This window comes from Sminthopsis crassicaudata, chromosome 3 (genome assembly GCF_048593235.1).
Source record: "Sminthopsis crassicaudata isolate SCR6 chromosome 3, ASM4859323v1, whole genome shotgun sequence".
In the NCBI taxonomy this organism is placed as follows: domain Eukaryota; kingdom Metazoa; phylum Chordata; class Mammalia; order Dasyuromorphia; family Dasyuridae; genus Sminthopsis; species Sminthopsis crassicaudata.
In genome coordinates this window covers 181925430-181946789 of record NC_133619.1, presented here as the reverse complement: position 1 = coordinate 181946789, position 21360 = coordinate 181925430, and the positions used below count along the sequence as shown (strand labels likewise).

General features: G+C 34.3%; 1 protein-coding gene across 6 annotated transcripts in view; it reads right to left on the bottom strand.

Moving 5' to 3' along the window:
- Positions 1-14439: 14439 nt before the first annotated feature.
- The window catches only part of FHL2 (four and a half LIM domains 2), an 86118-nt gene continuing 79197 nt past the window's right edge, over positions 14440-21360 (bottom strand). For all 6 annotated transcript variants that reach the window (XM_074299694.1, XM_074299699.1, XM_074299700.1 and 3 more), the window contains exons 5-6: positions 20007-20193; positions 14440-15240 (exon numbers count right to left, since the gene is read on the bottom strand). In XM_074299694.1, the coding sequence (XP_074155795.1) occupies positions 15089-15240; positions 20007-20193 (339 nt within the window). In that variant the 3' untranslated portion in view covers positions 14440-15088. The remainder of the gene's footprint in view (positions 15241-20006; positions 20194-21360) is intronic.

Here is a 21360-nt window from a genome sequence, read left to right as displayed (position 1 = left end):
AGTACAGGAAAGTTTAATATTGTAATGTACATTTTTTTGTATGTAAAGATTCTTTTAAGTAGCCTTATCCTTATTTAAATAAAATTAATTCAACTCTACTTTCAAAGAAGTCTATTATTTGTAAAGCATATTTTATAATATGAATATGAGGTGACAGTCTTTTTTTTATTTTAATAATCCTAAAAAATAAATGCATAATTTTTATAGCATATTTTGTTTAGAATATAGTCCAAGTTTCCTGAAATGCCAGTAATCTTGACATATTTCAAGTCCCACTCTTCAGCTCTCAGTAGAACCAGGTATAAAGGATTGAGAGTAGAAATGCATACAGTGATAGAAATTGTCACACGGGACCTCGTTCAGCCTCTTTATAATTCCAAAGAAATGGACTGGAGAAATGTCTTTGTGTAAACCAGTTTACTCAAGAAAATAATAAAAAATAATTGAGAGATACATATATGAAAGGGAGACAAAGTAAATTATTTGCTCTGCATCTTAATTTCTATTCCAGAATTTTAAGATTAAAGGTTCTTTTATGTATTTTAATTAATTAAATAAGCCTTATAAAAATTCTTTTCTCTCTTCCCTTTGGAAAGGGAAGGAACCTAGTAAGAGATATTCATAGTTGATAATGCCCAAAGTGCTATGTAATTGTGTATATCCTTTGATCCAGCAGTGTCATTACTGGGTCTGTATCCTAAAGAGATCATAAAAGAGGGGAAAGGACCTACACGTGAAAAATGTTTATAGCAGCTCTTTTTGTGGTGACTAGAAACTGGAAATGGATTGGATGCTCATCTGTTGGGGAATGGCTGAATAAGTAATGGTATATGAATGCTATGGAATGTTATTGTTCTATAAGAAATGATGAACAGGCTAATTTCAAAAAAAGCCTGGAAAGACTTACATAAAGTGATGATGCTGAGTAGAGTGAGTAGAATCAAGAGAGAACATTTTGCATAGTAACAAGAAGATGATGTGATAATCAATTGTGATGGACTTGCCTCTTCTCAAACATAAGGTGATTCAAGGCAATTCCAGTAGACTCGGGATGTAATGCCATCTGCATCCAGAGAGAGAGACTTGATGTGGATCAAAGAAAGCATAGTATTTTTACCTTTTTCATTTTTTTTCCCCCATTTGGTTTAATTTTTCTTGTACAATATGACAAATATGGAAATATGTTTAAAATAATTGTACATATTTAACCTATATCAGAATACCTATATCAGAATACTTGTTTTGGAGAGGGAAGAGGAGGTAAGGGAGAAAGGAAGAAAAATTTGTTGAAACGATCTTGACAAGTATTTGGAAAAATGAAATATTATTTAAAATAATTTTTAAAAAACAACAAAAATGCATAGTTGAGCAAAAAAAAAATCCCACATTTACTATATGATTCTCATTCTGCATCCAAGGCTTGGAAATGGATAACATTTTCTCCCATCTTACAGAATTGTGGCCATTGTATTGATCAGAATTCTTATGTCTTTCAAATTTGCTTATTTTTACAATATTTTATAAATTTGATTCCGTTTACCTCATAAGTATAATGAAACCATCCTTATCATTTCTTATGGTATAATGATGTTTCATTACATTACAATTGTGTCAGACTCAGGCAGCCCAGTTCCCTACCCAGCTTGAACCAAATTAAAATGCAAAATCAAAATTGGGAGATGTTTAACAAAATACATAAAAATACAATGTAACACATAATGTTAATTTGAGGGTTTTTTAATGTCAAAATGCTATGGGTTCCAAAGTAAGAATTCCTATTTGAATGTGACACAACTACATTTATATTCATATAATTTGTTCTGTCTTATACCATTTGATAACTTGCCCCCTAGTTTCCAGTTCTTTGCCTCTGTGAAAGAATTACTGTAAATACTTTTGCACATATACATCTTTTTCCTCATATCTTTTGGGGCATAAATCTAGTACTGGTATTGTTGTGTCATAATACATGCATACTTTACTAAGTTTTAGCTAGTTCCAAATTGCCTTCCAGAGTGGAAAGACCAATCATACTAACTGGGCATTAATGTATTTTTCCTGCAGCCCCTCTAATAGTTGTCCTCGTTTTGTTAGCTTTGTCAGTCCAGTAGATGTGAAGTAGTACCTCATAGTTTTAGCTTGCAATTCTCATTATTAGTAATATGGAGCATTTTTTCATATAGTTAAATATGAAGGTTATATTTCTTGCTTTACAAAATTGCTTATTTGTATCCTTTGATCATTTATCAATTGGAGAATGGTTCTTAATATAAATTTAAATCAGCTCCTTATTAGAAATGAGATTTTTATTAGAAAATCTTGTGGCAGAGTAGTGTGAAGGTCCTTTTGTTTATATAAGATTACAGGCTGCTTCATTGTATTCTACATTTTTAGTTTTTTGATGGATCTAGATCCATAATCTTGGTAATATGGCCCCAAATTCCCTCCAGTGGTACAAAGTAAAACACTGAGTTTAATTAACATAGTAGAGAAAAAGCAATATAATGACAAATTAATAATTTAAAATTAATGAAATAAAGCTATTCTTTAGACAACTCATTTATTTTTGTGTTGGAAATTCCTGTCTTGTTGAAATTTAGGAAAATGTCACCAGCTGTACTGTTAGAGAAATATCTAAAACAACTATCATTTATGTAAGCCTATTCCAAATATTTTTTACTTCTACAAAATAAAGTTAACACTATAGTGTTAATTGAAGTTATGATGAAGGAAATAACATTTATCTTAGTTTGAACCTCATTTGAATTTTGACTACATATTCAGAAAAATAGAATGGAAGCCAATGAATGCATAAATTTGAGTATCTGGGAGCAGACATGGTTTTGATGTTTTATGCATTGCAGTGGTTACTTTCTCTTGGTGTTATTTCTTAATACTTTAAATTACTGATCAGGTTATTAACAGGTGAGACTAAAAAGATAATTCCTGCACTGCCCTCTGAATTCAAATCTAGACTCTGTTGCTTAATCCCTCTGTGACTTTAATCAAATTTCTGAGTTCTCTGGGTCTCTTTCCTCATCTGTAAAATTGAACAGCTTGCCATTTTAGCATGAACTGACTGTGATTTTAATGTAAATATCTTAAGAAAAAATTTCAGGTCTTAAAATGTCAGCTCCTTAATTCATATACTATTTTCAAATATGTAGTTTCTAGACTGACACTTGGCTCCCAAATATCAGTAACATCAACAAAAAATTATAAGTATTCAATTCATTTTCTCTTGATCAGTACAGGGGGTAGAGTGCCAGCCCAGAAATCAGGAATTCATTTTCCTGAATTCAAATCCAGCCTTAGCTCCTGGCCGTATGACCCTGAATAAGTCCTTTAACCCTGTTTTCCTCAGTTTCCTCATAATGAACTGGAGAAGGAAATGGCAAACCATTTTTGGTATCTTTGTCAAGAAAACTCCAGTGGGTCACAAAAAGTCAGACATAACTGGAAAAAAATGAACAAAAATTGTTTAAAGAAACTTTAGTCCATCCTCCTCATTTTGCATATAAAGAAACTTGGGCCCAGAGAGTTATACAATAGGTTAGTAGCTACACTGGCATTTTAATTTGAGGTTCTAAGGCCAGCATTCTTTTTTCTTTTCTTTTCTTTTTTTTTAATTTTTTTATTATATAGTTTTTTATTTACAAAACAGATGCATCTTTCAACACTGACCCTTACAAAACCTTCTGTTCCAAATTTAACCCTTCTTCCCCCATCCCCTCCCCTAGATGGCAGATAGTCCAATATATGTTAAAATATATTTAGATCCAATATTTGTATACATATTTATAGTTATCTTGCTGCACAAGAAAGATCTAGAAGGAAAAAAAAAACCTGAGAAGGAAAACAAAAATGTAAGTAAACAATAACAGAAAGAGTGAAAATGCTGATTGTGGTTCACATTCAGGTCCCATAGTCCTCTTTCTGGGTGTAGATGGCTTTTTTCATTACTGAACAATTAGAACTGGTTTGAATCATCTCACTGTTGAAGAGAGACATGTCCATCAGAATTGATTATCGTATAATCTTCTGGTTTTACTGATTTCACTCAGCATCAGTTCATGTCAGTCTCTCCATACCTCTCTGAAATCCTCCTGTTGGTTGTTTCTTACAGAACAATAATATTCCATAACATTCATACACTATAATTTACCCAACCATTCTCCAATTGACGGGCATCCATTCAGTTTCCAGTTTCTTGCCACTACAAAAAGGGCTGCCACAAACATTTTTGCACATGTGGGTCCTTTTACCTCCTTTAAGATCTCTTTGGGATATAAGCCCAGTAGAAACATTGCTTTTTTAGCATAGTTCCAAATTGTTGTCCAGAATGGTTGGATTCGTACATACTTCCACCAACAATGTATCAGTGTTAGGGCCAGTATTCTTGCCACTGTTCTATACTGCTTCTTAATAGCTTATGGTTTAGACTCTTTGCAAGTAATTTGCTCTAGTAGACATTTTTAAAAAAAAGAAAAAAAACTTGAATTTGTTGATTTGAATTAGTTTGCTTCATAGATAAGACATTTATTACTTAGGTAACTAAGCTTCATAGACAGCATTTAAAGGTGACTGGTGATAAGTTGAATTACCAAAGTTAATGGGGAGTAGAAGATTTTAGCATAATAAAATACAAGAAGATGGCTTTGCAGTTATATTCAGAGATATTACCTTGTGCCCAACCTTTACTCTTTAATCTACTATATACCCTTAAAAGCTGGGCAGTGAATGACGCAGATTTCAGGTCTATATAAATTGTGAAACATAACAATTCATAGTGGATTTTAAGCTTACAAAGCACTATGGTAAATTAAAGTTAATTCAAGCTGTATGAAAATAATTCCCATATCTATACCTCTTTCTTCAGCCTGTTCTGAACTCCTCGGTCCTTGAACTATCTACTTGACATCACTAAGAGGTTCTGCTAACAATTTAAACTCAAATGTATCTAAAACTGAACTTCTCTTCCTTTCCTCCCCAAAGCTAATCTTCAACCTCACTCATCTTGTTGATGACACTGAGGAGTCACCCACATTTGAAATACTGAATACAGCAGTTAGTTGATAAATCTTTCAAATTTTATTTTAGAAATATTATTCATTACCGTCTACTCACACTATGACCAGTCAGTCATGTTATGCTTCTTAGTTTATTGTTCCATCTTCCTTACCTCCAGGCTCTTCCTCATGACAATCTGTCTTTCCCACTGCTGCCAAAGTAATCTTCCATATTCACAAGATAATCATGTTACTGTCTTTGTCAAATATTTTTCGAAGTTTCTCATTGCATACAGGATGTAATTCACACTATCCCGGCAGGAGGAGCCTTCCAAAATCTCACCCCAACCTATTTTTCTAACATTCCAGCTAAAACTTATGTCCTAATTTTGATCTTACCCTCTCCCATATCCATGCCTTTGTTTTTGCTGATTACTATCATACTCACTGCTCTCCTTGAACTTGTTTTCCATTTCATATCAGTTCCCAATTCTCTTAAAGCCCAATTTAATTATTACATATTCCAAGAATGCTTCCCTGGTGTGCCACCCCACTGCCCCTCCTTTCCCCCACTAGAAATGTTCCCTTCTCACTAGAATTTCTCACACTGCTCTTTTTGACCTTGGAACATCAGACATTTATTAACTACTCAGCATGTAAAAGATACTTTGCTAAGCAACAGACATATGTAGGTGGAAAATGACCCTGTTCTTCTCTATTGCAGCTTGAAGTTGTATGGGAATAAAGATGTCTTGTGAAAAAAGCACAATAACAATGTAGGGACAAAAAGATTCAGACAAAGTGCCATAAATAATTTGAGGAACCAGAAATTACCTAATGCTGGTAGAGTCAGAGAAGATTTTATGAATGTTATGGCACCTGAGTTGGACCTGAAGGAAGAAGGGAATTTATAGAATTATTGAATTTGAGCTTGAAGATAACTCAATAGCCATCTCATCTTACCCATACCCTAGAGAAACTCTCCACTAATCCTGCTTAAGAGCTGGGGCTACTACATCTAGAGACAGTCCATTTAATTTTTGGAAAACTATGGGCAGTATCAGGAACAATTAGTTTTGAAAAGATATGAAAGAACTGAGGGAAAATAGGTATACTAATGTGGAGCTTCAAACTAATAAAACCATTCTGGAAAGCAATTTGGAACTCTACCAAAAAATCGTCAAACTCTATATATCCTTTAATATGGTTAGAGATCAATGATGAAAAGGGTGCAGAGATACATTTATAGAAGCTCTTTTTTGTAGTAACCCAGAAAGGATAATATGGTGCTAGGTGCTTACAGTATGAGTGGAGAAAGTAATGAATGATATTCTGAAGGTATAATTTATAGTATTTAGTAACTGACTGATGTGTAGAATAGGAAAAAGACATCAAAGTAAATGATGGCTTACCTGTTAAGGAATAGTTAAACAAATTATGGTATACGAATGTAGTAGAATATTATCATGTCTTAACAAACTTGATGGTTTCAGAGAAACTTTAAAAGACTTATATTAATTGATGCAGAGTAAAGCGAGCCTGTGAAAAAGATTTTCACAACATTTTGAAGTAACTTTGAAGGATTTGAAATGACAAACCACCATTCCAGAGGACTGAAGATTCAGAATGAGTCAAATAGTTTTGGACATGGGCAGTGTTGAAATTTGTCTAATGTACATGTTTTATTTTTTATTCAGTTATAGGAAGAGAGATGAAAGGTAGAGAAAAGAATTGCTTAATTGGAAAGAAAGTTATATGTTAAAAACTACAAAAAGACCTCTATCTTCACTCTACTGTTTCCTCAAGCTATTATTCTATATCTTTTCCTTTCTCCTCTAAATTGGGGGGGAAAAAAAAAAAAAAACTACATTTGCTCTACTTGCCTCCACCTCTTTTCCTCTTTCTACCTTTTGCAATCCGAAACTGCTTTCTCCAGGCCTCTCAGTGATCTCTTAATTGCTAAATCTTGCCAATCTTTTCTCAGATTTATTCTTTTTGACTCATCTGCTTTATTTGACCCTATTATCTACTCTTTCCTTTAAGAGGATATTGTATTCTCCTTTCTGGGTTTTAATGACGAGAATTTCTCCTGAAGGTCATACCATAACTCAGCCCATCCTCTACATCATGCCCTGTAAATATTCTCCAAGGCTCTATCTACTCTATATCTTTTTCTCTTCTTCCTTCATACTCCTTTGGTAACCTCATTGGATCCTGAGGGTTTAATTATTATTTCTTTGCAGATGATTCTCAGATTTATATGTCCATTCTCCATTATCTCCCCTGAACTTCAGCCGTGAATCACTAATTATTGAACATTTCAAACTGGATGTGTCAGAGACATCTTAAATTCAATATGCTAATATTGCAAATGTTATTTCCCCTATTCTCTCTCTCCTCCAGATCATCTCTTCTTTAAAACTTTCCTGTTCCTGTTGAAAGCACCACCATCCTTTTAATTTACCAGAGTTAGTAACCTTGCATTATTCTGGAATCCTCCTTTACCTCATGTATTGAATTAGTTGCCATATCTTGTCATTTAACCATATTCTCCACTCACAGCTACTATTTTAATTCAAACCTTCATCACTTCATCTCTAGATTATTTCAACAGTCCCTATCTTATTGTGTCCCTGTCTTAAGTTTCTCTCCATTCTGGGCCATCGTATGCAACTATACATCCAACTTGTGATACCAGATTTTACCAACTCCAATGTGTTCCTATTGCCTCTTGAATAAAATATAAATTCTTAAAACAATCTCTACTTCAGCAGCTTTGTGGATAGTGTGCCAGGTCTTAAGTCAAGAAAACTTATCTTCCTGAGTTCAAATCCAGTCTCAGACACTTTCTAGCTGTGTGGTCCTGTTTACTTAACCCTGTTTACTTCAGTTCCTTATCTGTAAACTGGTGGAGGAAGTGATAAACCATTTCAATGTCTTTGCCAAGAGAACCCCAAATTGGGGTACAGGGTCACACAGCTGAAATGACTGAACCAGAAAATATTTCCAACCTCATGGGACATTACTTCCCTTCTTGCAGTTTGAGATCCAGCCAACCTATCTTTCTATTCGGTACCCAACATTCTGCCTCCTATCTTTATATGTTTGTGCTGGCTATTCCTGAACATCCCCTGTCTGGAATGCACTCTCTTTAACTCTACATAGCACATGCATCAACTTCAACATGGAGATTTTCCTGATCCTCCCAACTGTTAGTGCTGTTCCAACCTTGCTATGTACATATACATATATGTGGATCACATGGAATACATGGAAACCATATAATAGAAATTATGTATTTATAATGTATTTTATATAAATATATATGTGTGTGTACATATATGCACACATATATTTGTCTCCCCTATTAGATTATCATAAGTAAGCTTATCATGAATAGAAATTGTTTTATTCTTTATATGTGTGGTGTGCCTAGCTCATAGCATGCACTTGTTTAGTCGTGTCTGGCTCTGCCACCCCATTTGTTGTTTTCTTGGTAAAGATACTGAAGTGATTTTCTATTTCCTTCTTCAGCTCAGGAAACTGAGGCAAACAGGTTTAATTGACTTGTCCAGGGTGATGCAATTAGTAAGGCTGGTTTTGAACTTAGGTCTTCCTGACTCCAGATCCAATGCAGCATCTAGGGCTTAGCAAATATTAATTGATTGAAGTTTGTTCCAGGAACGGCTTGTGGGAAATTAGTTAGATAAAACATCTTATGTATTACAGGAAAAAACAGTTCATAGATAGGAATTAAAAAGTTGGGAGGTGGGAATAGGGCATAACTGGAATAGTGGTCCATGTAGAATAGGAGTGGTAAATGTCTGGTTCATGAGCCATATAATCATTTGCTGAGGCAACTGCAGGCAACAAGCTAAAAGCTAAGTACAAGAACCTTCTACTGTTTGAGTTCTATAGGTTAATAATTTTGTATGGCCTGTGAATGGTGTTATAAATATCCAATTAGTCCTTGGCAGAAAAAAGGTACCCTACTTCTGATGCAGAGATATCTGTTAGGATAATGGGCCTCAGAATTCAAGAGAGGAGGAAGAGGAAGAGATTGCAGGAGAAAGTTGGAGAAAAGTTACTAGTTAAGTTTTACTAGAAAGTAGAGCGTATGAATGTGAATCAAATGAAATATGATCAAAAAAGGAAAAGAGGAGCATAGCAAAGAGTCTGTGAGGATTTTTTCCTAATGGCCACTGGAGGTACTATTAAAGGTTTTTTGATAAAGGGCATGACATGGTTAACACCTGCACCTTAAGAAGATCATAGGATTAAAGATTTAGAGCTTAATGGTTCTTAGTATGTAGACTGAGATAAGGAACCTTTTTTCTGCCAAAGGTCATGTGAATATCTATGGCATTCCTTTATGGACTATGCAAAATTATCAATTTAACTCAAATAGTGGGAGGTTTTTGTCACCTGCAATTATATTGTCAGGACCAGATCAGATGATTTTATAAGCCTCCTATGGCCCATGGGCAGATGCTCCCCACTCTCATCTAGATGGGCCTGGAGTCAGGAAGGCCTCAAATACTTTACCAGCTGTGCCACTTAATCTGTTTGCCTTAATCCAATGGCCAAAGAAATGGCAAACCAGTTCTTTATTTTTGGATCTTTGATAAAGGAAATCACAAAGAGTCAGACACAAGTGAATGAGTAAGAATTGAAATAGGAGCCACAAAATGATACATAAGGATCCCTGAAGGTCACATATTAACTGAGATAATGATATAGTAACATTATGTCCTATATACACGTGTGTATATGCATGTATGTGTGTATTTGTTGTTTGATGTCAGCCAAAAATTTAAATCTGGTTGGAGTGAATTAGAAAGGAGTATAGGTGGCCTGAGGACAGCATGTTAAACACCTGTGTTTCATTTTGTAGATTAGGAAATGGAGGTTTTCTGGAGGTTAGATTACTTGTACAAAGTTACCCAGATAGTAAGTATAAGGTGGGGTTTTAAACAAAATTTTTTGACTGCAGAGTCAGAAATCTTATTTACTGTACCACATCAGGCTTGTGCATTAGGAAGATTATTTGGGCAGCCATGTAAATGAAGGATTGGAAAGGAGAAGGGAATGAAATAAACAAGATCAATTAAGAGTTTTTTATAAGTTATTTCTAGACTTTTACACTCTTCCTCATCTTAGATTATAAACTCATTGCAGTTTGGGATTGGTAATTTTTATCTATGTATATCCAACGTTTTATAAATAATAAGCACTTCATACATTTAAAAAAATTAAATGCTACATGATTGAACATCTATAATAACTTATATTAAATTGCTTACTGTCTCGGGGAGGGGGCCATGTGAGGGAAGGAGAGAGAAAATTTAGAAGTCAAATAATAAAAATGAATGTTAAAAGTTGTCTTTACATGTAACTGGAGAAAAATAAAATGTTATTAAAAATTAAATGATAAAGGGTTGCTTTTTATTTAGGGCTTTAAAATAAGGTTTTTTTGTTTTTGTAAAGTCACCTGCTACTCTGTATAGTACAAGATAGTGAGATCTAAATGTATAGTTTTCTATTTTCTTATGTTTGTGTGTTTTTAAGTCCAGAAGAAATGAGAAACTTGGGAAACTAAATGGGATATTATAACTCAAAGCCACATAAGAGATAAGCAAAGTTGGGATTTGAATCCAGGTCTGACCCCAAATCTCTATCATGCCACACACCACTTGTATCATCCTGTTTAGTTTTTCAAGTTTATAATTGTCAATTTTGTAACCTTTCTGAACTTGCTTGCTTACCTATAAAAATGAGTGGATTGAAGGGTCTCCAAATTTTCTTCCAAATCTAGTTGTGATTCCATGGCATAAGATGTGACAGAATGATAGATTATAACCTTAGTTCGAGGAATATAATGAAAACTGTCTTGTTTTTGACATTGAATAGAATTCTAAGTGGTGGCTGCTTTTAAAAGACATTATACAGTTATCATACTATTAGAATTTTAGAACTGGAAGGGACCTTAATGGTTTAGCTCAGTTTATTTTACATACCAGAAAAATGGAATCTCAGAGATATTAAGCAAGTTGCCCAATATCATGGGGCTTGTTAGTGGCAATGCTGGTTGCAGAACTTGAGTCCTCTGACTCAGTCAACAAGTATTTATTAAATATTTACTATACATCAGACACTGGGTTCAAGCTTTGGGGAAAAAAGAAAGACAAAAACAGTCCCTATCCATAAGAATTTTCTCAAGGAATAACTAGGTACAAACACACTTAAAAATACGAAGGGGTAGGGGGATACTAGTAGCTAGAGACCCCCAGAAAGGCCTTCTTTAGAAGAGATTTGATTTGAGCAGAGCTTGGAAAAAATTCAGAGAAACTAAAGATAGAGGTGAGAGGACAGAGCATTCCTGGCATAGGGTGTTTGTATGGGGACAGTTAGTGCAAAGGTGCAGAGGTAGTAGATGAAGTATTCTGTTTGAGAAACAACAAGATAGCCAGTATAACTGGCACATAGAATACATGAAGAGAAGTAAGATGTAAGAAGACTAGAAATGTAGAAAGGCATGTGGTATGAAGAGCTTTAAATGCCAGAGTAATTTTTATTTGTTTTTGTAGGTGATAGGGACTTATTAGAGCTCACTGATCAAGGGAATGATATATCATGCTTACACTTTAGAAAGATGACCTTAGGAGCTGAGTGGAAGATAGATTGGGAGCAGAAAGAGGCTTGAGGTAAGAATACCAATTAGAAGGTATGAAATAGGGATAGGAAAAGGAAGTCTTCAATAGAAACCCAAGCCATCTATAGGTATATACAAAAAACAGTCATCTAAATCACCAATATTTAGAGAAGTACAAATTAAAATAACCCTGAGATACCAGTTTATACCCATTGATTGGCAAAGTTACAAAACGAAAAGTGGCAAATGTTAGAGGGCCTATGGGAAAACAAGTACGTTATTGCATTGTTGGTGAAATTGTGAACTGATCTAGCCTTTCTGGGGAGCAGTTTGGAATTATGCCCTAAAAGCTACTAAACTGTGCATATCCTTTAACTCAGCAGCAACTATTAGATCCATGCTCCAAAAAAGATCAAAGAAAGAGGGAAAAGACCCATTTGGAAATTGAAGGGATGGATGCCCATCAATTAAGCAATGACTGAATAAGTTATTTAGTATATGTTTATGATAAAAGGTTACTATACTGTAAAAAATGAAGGAGGTGCCTTTAGAAATGCCTGTATAAACATACATGCAAAATGAGGTGAGCAAAACCAGAAAATAATTTATCAATAACAATACGGTAAAAGAAAAACAGCTTTGAAAGACTTAGGAACTCTGATTAATACAATGAAACCAACTATGGTTCCAGAGGAACCATATTCTTTTTATATCCAGACAAGTGGTAGACTCAAAGTGCTGATTGAAACTTTTTTTTTTTTTTTTTTTTTTTTTTTTTTGTGGGGGAGGCATAGCTAATTCCAAAATTCATTTTACCTGACATACTTTCTCAGTCGCTAAGGGATGAGAAATGGAAAGGAGAGAATTTGTAAATGGAGAGAATGGTTCAGATGTGAAAGCTGTTGTGAAGATAGAATGATAAGATTTGGCAATGGAGTGGATATATAAGGTAAGTGAATAATAGTTGAAAATGATTCCTTAGTTGCGATTCTGGGTGGCTGGGAACATGGTACCCTCAATTGAAATCCTTTCCATGATATTTTCTTTAATTGGATTTTCTTAAGATAAGTGATGTAACACAATGATATAATTAATATTAATCATTAAATTATTATTTTAATATTAAATTTAATATTAAATTCAATATTAAATACATTTGATGTCAGAAATAGTTCGGGCTTACATGTGAGTTTGTGGTATTTCTATTGAACTTTTAAGCATTTAAAATTTTATCTTTCATGAGATAAAGGTGTATTTATGGGGGGAAAACTGGAGCCAACATACACACACAGGAATATTTAGCAACTTTATGGTAGGTCTATAATGGCAACTCTATGCTAGGTCTATAGTCTTTGACCATGAAACAACATTCAAGAAGAGAATAAATCTATGATTCTGATCTCTATCATTAGCTCCAATTAACTGTGGCTTTGAGCTTGTTCATCTCAGACTTTATGTCATTCACATTTCTTCCCTCACTTTCCTTTTACTTGTTTAATGAAGAGGTAATCGTCCTTGCCACCACTTACCCCTCTACTTATACCCTGATCCCATTTCATCTTGTTGGAAATTGTCCAGCAGATTCCCTCTCCTTCATCACAATTCTCTCACTAATAATCTTCCTGGCTACTACCATGTAGAAAAAACACAATCTCTCTCCTCTTTATAGTTAAAATTCTTAGGAAAGCTATCTATAAATGGTGATTTCACTTTTTGTCATCTTTCTCTCTTCTAAACTTGTTGCAGCCTGGCTTCTGTGTCCTCATTATTCAATTGAGACTGCTCTCTCTAAATCTATATTCTTTTTTCAGGCTTTAAACTTCTTAGTCTCTGTAAAGCCTGTGATACCATCACTATTTCTTAATACTTTCTATCGAAGATTTTAGGACCCTGTTATCTCCTATATACCTCTTTGGCTCTTCAGTTATTGGTTGCTTATTCCTTTTCAGTCATCCATGTAATAGAACTAGATGTCCTATATGGATCTTGAACTCAGGATATCCAAAAGTGAACTCATCTCTTCTAATAAACCCTCCCCCATCTTGTGAGCTTCTCTACTACAATTGAAGGTAACAATATCTTCCCAGTTACCTAAGTTTCTAACCATGTGTCACTGTCATTTGCTTTCACCCACATAAATCCCCATGTTCTACAAGTTTTTCCCACTTAATGTTAGTACCTTCGGTTTAATCATATATATATCTTTTATATACGCAGTTATTTGCATGTTGTCACTCATCCCATTAGACTATGACTTCTTTGAGAGCAAGGATTGTTTTTATCTTCCTTTGTGGTCTCAGGATTTAGCTCAATATGTGTTAGCATAATCTAGCACTTAAAGACTGATGATAGTTCAATAATCCACAACTACTCTGAAAGATTTATGATAAAAAGTTCTAGCTATACCCAGAGAAGGAACTATTGTTTCTGAATACAGATTGAAGCATTATCTTTTTTTCTCTCTCTTTCTTTTTAACTTAATTTTTCTTGAAGATATTTATTTTCATTAGGATGGGAGATATGTTTTCTTTCACAACTTGACTTGTATGGAAATGTTTTACTTAACTTCACATGTGGTTTCTTAATTGTGGGTGGGGACAAGGGAGAGAACCTAGAACTCAAAAAACTGTTAAAAAAAAAAAACAAATATAAATAAAATGTGTTTTGAATGCAACTGGGGGAAAATACAAAATAAAATAAATGCCTATTGATTTTACAAAGCTATACATTTTAAGCAAAAAATATTTTGAGAGAGAAACACAAAAGGGAAATTTGAGGTTGTTGGATGACATATTTTTATTATTTTGAAAAAGATAAGACATGATGCAACTTCAGTTAACACTGATACAGTCATTCACCTAGTCATGCAACACAGGAGGTGCTTGTTTCACAACACTTCTGTCTTCAGCGATTAATCATAATTTCACACTGTGTGTGGCACAAAGTTCTAACATATAACACATTCTAAGCCACAAGAATTTGCTCTACACCTTGTATTACATGTGGTTACGCAGTCCATGCACAGCATACTCACTAGAACATTCGCTCATGTATTTTAGAAAGATTTTCAAATCCTACACTGATCTGTTTGCAAACACCATCTGTTTGCATCATTCAATCAAAGGAAGAAATTAGCTCATATTGATCAATTATCTATCAACTCTTGGACCTGCCTCAGTTACAGAAATTCAGAACCACTCCCCCTGCTATAACTTGAAGAAAAAGTATTTGCTGTTTCTTCTGAATTTGTCCAATCTGGGGATAGATGGGTGGGGGAGTTTTATAGATGTGAAACCCATTGCAAAACTTCAAAGAAAGTCTGTATGTGGCTGATTAAAGCTAATACACAACATAGGCATATTTCAGAAAAATATATATATATGTATGCATGTATTTGGCAAGCATAGTTTTCCCCTTGCTTTGAGCTTCAAATATCTTTTCCACATTCTGGACAGAGGATATCATCTCTCTCAGTGAGGAAACCACGTCCAACTAATGACAGAGAACACTTCTTGCAGTTGAAGCAGTCATTATGCCACTGACGTTCTTCAAAAGAGATATACTTTGTTCCTCCAAGTCCTGGTGAAAGGAAAATTTGCATCAGATGAAGGAGTAAAGACATTTGACTAGGAACTTGAACTGAAATGAGTGAAGTAAAAGAAATGTTCACCCATGGCCTAGAGCTGGGGTTAGTTTTTGCTCAAAGGAAATGGAGTCCCTCTAAGCTTGATTGCTTGGTCTTTTCTATTCATCTCTCTCCCACAAAGATCTTTGAGGGAATTAACTGATTGTGACTGAAAAACATTACTCCGTTAGAAAAAAATAGTATTCTTGGGAGAGTATTAAGAAGCACATTAAATTCAGTAATTTAGTCAACAAATTTTTACCAAGCACTTTCTGTTGTGCTTAGCACTGAGACTACAAATATAAACATAGAAGAAAGAATGTTCCTGCCATAGAGCTCACATTTCTAAGGTGGGAAGACAACACAGAAAGAAAAAAAAAAACAACTGAAAAGGAGAGAAAGATGGGAAACAAAGGTACTCCACAAAAATACCTTTAGTTCTGAAATTCTGTGTGCCATCTGGGAAAAAATAATTTGCTATAATTATTTTGCTATTTTTTTTTTTGCTATAATTTCCAAATGGACATAACTTCTGTGCTTAAACAAATTCTAGGGAAATTTTATATGTATTCCTTATGGTTGTAGTTTAAAGCAAAATGTCCCTATAATATTTACGTTAAGGAAAAAAAAATCCACTATTAAATAATGTCTGTGGTTCATAGAGTTCTTAGTGCTGAGTAACTCAAGTAGTTAGATGGGTCAGTGGGTAGAGCACTGGGCCTATAGTGAGGAAGACTCAAATTCAAATCCTGCTCCAAATAACAAATAGCTATGGGACTCTGAGCAAGTTAGTTATATGCTCTCTGCTTCAGTTTCCCTATTTGTTGCTGGACCTTTGTTCTCGAAAAAGACCAGTGACATCAAGAGACTGATATTTTTCTCGACTTGCAAGAGAATCTAGTTTAAGTAAGGCAGAACTGGGTAAAATTAACAGCCTTATTCTCTCTTCCAGAGTCCAAAGTCCAATGGTAATATGTAGGTCAAGACAACTATTTGTAATTTCCCTATTTGTAAAATGGGAATAATATTAACACTTGCCTTCAAGAGTTGTCATGTGGATCAAATAAGATAATGTATGTAAAGTTCTTTGCATATCTTAACGTGACACATACACATACACACAAATTGTGATTGTTGTTCAGTCATGTCCAACTCTTCATGACCTCATTTAGGATTTTCCTGGCAAAAATACTAGAAAATCTCCAGCTCATTTTATATATGAGAAAACAGGCAAATAGGGTTAAGTGACTTGCCCAGGATGACATAGCTAAGTAGTGTCCAAGGCCAGATTTGAATCCAAGAAGATAAGTTTTACTGATTCCAGGCCCAGCACTCTATCCACTGTTCTACTTAGTATGTACACATATGTGTACATACATACTTACGTTTATGTTCTTGTGAATACATGTATATGTATGTGTATATAGGCTAGCTATTATTACTATCAACTGCTTATAGTGAATTTTGACCATTGATTATTTCTAGTCTACTATATTAGAGTATATTAATCCGAATTCTACAACTCTTTCATAATGAGTTTTAAACAATTGAAATCTTTTTTTTTTAATATTACTTTTCACATGAACTTATGCAGAGTAAAGCAGAGTCAAAACAATATAGATAATGACTAAAACAATATACATGCAAAGAACAATTACACACACACAAAAAAAATCAAAAGTAAATGTTGTAAAATTATACAAAGCATGGTTCAAAAAAAGAGATATGAGAGGATTATCCCAAGCTTCCCCTTGAGGAGATAGGAGGTCCACAGGTATCACACATTGCATGTGTTTTTAGACTTTTTCAAAGTATTGATCAGTTGTACCAATTTTTTTCATTTTTTTTAATCTTTAAAAATACTAATTTTTATATGAAAGGGCTCATACTAGGATATTGGAGAACATCTGATGTAAAAAATGATATCAATAAAAATTAATTTTAAAAATTAAGTAAAAGATACACTGTCATTTCCACTGACTTTACTGAGTTGTAATAAATAAAGACCCAATAACCAAAATACTTAGTAATTTTGTTAATTTTTGAATTTTATGGCAATGAATGACCATATATTGACCATATATTCTAAACCAAGAATACATGGTCAAAAAATTATTTTTTCAAATTTTATTAAATTCATTAGGTGTGAAAAATCAAGTTTATATGAACACCATCACTATAAGGTACCTTGAAGTTATCTAATTTATCACAGTTATGGTTTTGAAATCATTTAACCATCCCTTATGCAAGACCTAAATTAAGAGTTCAATGAAAAAACCATTATGTATCTACTTTGTGTAATACATAGATACTGAGGCTGTAACTAAATTAATTAATGTGACTAGGTTAATTGTTTTTGACTGATTGAAAGAAATAAAGAATTTGGATAATATGCAGTTCTTCCTGTCCTCATGGAATTGAGAATAAGACATAAACATATAATATACAATATCTCACAATAAATGCATTGGATAGGTGCCAAAGTTTGGTTTCTCTTTGGTAGCCATTCTTCCCACCGTGGAACAATAGAGAGAAGGGAGAGCAAATCAATCTCATTTATTCCTTTTTCAGTTCCTCACTTTTATATTTAAGGAAACTGAGGCCCCAGAGCGTCTCAAGTTCAAATCTAGCCTACTTTTTAACACTCTATTGAACTGTGAAATCATGTAGAAGCCATTTTATACTTGCTACTTTATTCACTATGCTTCATAGGTTGGAGTCAGTGGGCAAACCCTGAGAAGAGAGATTACAGCTTCCATCCCAATAAAAAAGGCCAAAAACCCCACTGTTGGTCATACTAAGTCTGATAATAAAAGAATATAGCAAAGGAAGCTTGAGGGATGGAAGGAATCTGAAATTAATTTCCCTCTTCATGATAATTTCTTTTTCTAGTTAATATCTAGAAAAGACTTCATTCTTTTTTTTTTTTTTTTTTTTCCTGAAGCAAGTGGGGTTAAGTGACTTGCCCAGGGTCACACAGCTAGGCAGTGTTAAGTGTCTGAGTCACATTTGAACTCAGGTCCTCCTGACTTCAGAGTTGGTGCTCTATCCACTGTGCCACCTAGCTACCCCGAGATGACCTCATTCTTATTGTTACAAACCTTCCAAGTGCTAGATTATTATTATTCCTACAATAGAAATGAAGATGAGGTAGTGAATTCAATATTTTATTGTCCAATACCATGAAATTTTTGTATTAAGAAAGAAATCTGAAAAAGAAACATTGGAAGGTGAATTTCAAATAAAAATAAATTCTATCATTCCTTTTTCTTTATATTTTAATTCCAAAAGGTCTTACTTACCTAGGCTTCAATTTTCTTATCTGCCAAAGGACCAGATGACCTCTCTAAGAAATCTATCCATCTATGGATATATGTGTGTGTGTGTGTGTGTGTGTGTGTGTGTGTGTGTGTGTGTGTGTGTGTATGTGTGTGTGTGTGTGTGTGTGTGTATGGCAAAAGATAGTCCTTGCCCTCAAGGAGCTTACAATCTAAAAGATAATTAAACGTTTGACCTATGTTCACACAGGGTCTAAGTTTTAGAGACAGGATTGTAAACTTCTACTTTTCTAATTAGGGCAACTAAGTGACACAATGGATAGAGTGCTGGACCTGAAGTTAGGAAGATTCATCTTTTAATTCAAATCTGGGCCCAGACAACATGTGACCCTGGGCAAATCACTTAACTCTGTTTGCCCCAGTCCTTCACCTGTAAAATGAGCTGGAGAAAGAAATAGCAAGCCACACTCTTTGCCAAGAAAACCCCAGTGAGATCACAGAGAATTGGGCATAACTGAAATAAATGAACAACTATTTTTCTCATTTTGACTATGTTATGCCATGTTGCCCATTTGATCCTTTGCATGTTTAGTCAACCAATTAAATATTTTTTTAGCCACAAGTGCACACTGGTTTGGAATTTAAAAATAAAAACAAAATTTCATTGTCCTCAAGGAGCTATGAATTTTTCCTTTTTTTGACCTGGACCGGGATCTGAAGCCCATCCACCATTCAGAATGGTTCCTACTCTGCAATTCAGAGTTTCCTGAGGAACTAAAAAGGGTCATATCCTCAATATACATCAGAGAGGGAAATATGAATCCATTTCTTTCTCACCAGCTCTATATCCACTACACCTTATAATTAAAAGAAGTCAATTTGACCTTGAACAGGAGTTCGAATGGAGCAAAGCTGCCAAGTCTAGAATCACTTGCTTTCTTTTATCTTATGTGCTTGTCATATGTTAATAAACAGCAGTGCAGGAAATAATCCAACTTGAAGCAGAAAAAACTCCATGACAAAAGAATTAATAGATTAGAAGTGACTCGACAAGCTAAAGTTGAATTGCAATCTGTGGAAAGGGATAGGTCAAAGAGGGTTTTCCCCAGAACATTAGCCTATGGCTGGGGTTTTTAACTTGGGATAGATAGATTTTTAAGGGATTCATGAACCTAGATGAGAAAAAAAAATCACTTCTTTATTTTCACCTATTTCTAGCTGAAACATTTCATCCAGTTACAAACCATGGTAGTGTTAGGCTGTCCCAGACTACACAAAGAGTCCAAGGAATCCTAGTCTATGGTGAATAAAGTTCAGGCAATGATTAAAATCAGATTAATTTTATAAAATGCTGTGCTTTCAAATTTTAAGACAGCACACGTACAAACTGATCCCCCTCAAATTTATAGGCATTTTCTACTTAATTCAAAGCAAATACCTACCACTGATGGGGTTGGTGCATCCAGCACACTTCTTGGCATATAAATTACAGAAGCAGTTGAGGCAGTAGGCATCCTCATCCCGGGAAGTGAATCGTTGTCCAGACAGCTGCTTCTTGCATTCAGTGCAAACAAAGCATTCTTTATGCCAAGGCTGTTCCCTATAAGTGACTCCCCCGGTAGTAATAGCCTAATATGAAAAATGAAGCTTTTTATAGGGTCAAATTCTTAAAGACAATTGCCTGACAATTGATCACAATAACAAACTTTTTTAGCTATCAATGTTTAGCCCTTTTCAGGATTCTTTTAATATAATATAAGTTAATTTTTGGAAATTTCCCTAATAGATTGCTTCACAGGACTCACCTTTCCTTCTTGTAGCCTCATCACACAATTTTTTTTCCTTTTAATTCTGGTTTTTGTTTTTTTGTTTGTTTTTTAGCTTTAAAAGGGCAATTGAAGTATTTCTAGGGAAAGATGTTACAGCATTCTATAGTCTGGGGGTATAATCAATCTATATGCCTTTGCGAGGGTCCTATATTAGGGGCTAGGATACAATTAAAAAATGAAACATTACCTGCCTGGAAGGGGCTGGCTATAGCATAAGGGATACCCCTGCATTCCAGGATTTAGGTGGAAATACTGATGATTGCAGAATTTTTTTGCTTATAGTACTTCTAGATTGTGCTAAAGAAAGAAGGTGATCAGCCCAAGATTAGAAAAATGAACTCATCATTGTGATGAAAACATTGTAAATAGCTTTTTAAAAGATCTTGTTAATTTTATTGTTGAAATATTGTGAGGCTTAGTTTGTTTTTTTTTTTTCCTTAAAGAGGAGTTGCTTTTAAAGTTCAGTCACTTTTCAGTCATCTTTGTGACCTAATTTAGAGTCCTGAGTTCAAATTTGACTCCAGATACTAGTTGTGTAAACCCTAGGTAAGTCACCTAACTCTTTTTGTCTCAGTTTCCTCATCTGCAAAATGAGCTGGATAAACAAATGTCAAACTACTCCAATATTTTTGCTAAGAAAACCCCAACTGAGGTTACAAAGAGTTATACACGACTGAAAAAAATGACTGAACAAAAACAAATCCCATTTCCAGATAAGGAAACTAAGGTAAAATAACTTTACTATGATCACGTCACTTTTAAGTGCCAGTAGTAGTACTCAAATCCAAGTCTCTTAATTTAAAGTCTAGCATTTTTTTCTATTGTGTATTGTGACAGTATTACTAGTAGCACTGCTACTACTATTACTATTACTACTACTATCACCACAATCACCATCATTACTACTAAGGTTTGCCAAACACTTTACATTTGCCAACTCATTTTGATTACATTATGATTCTTAAGA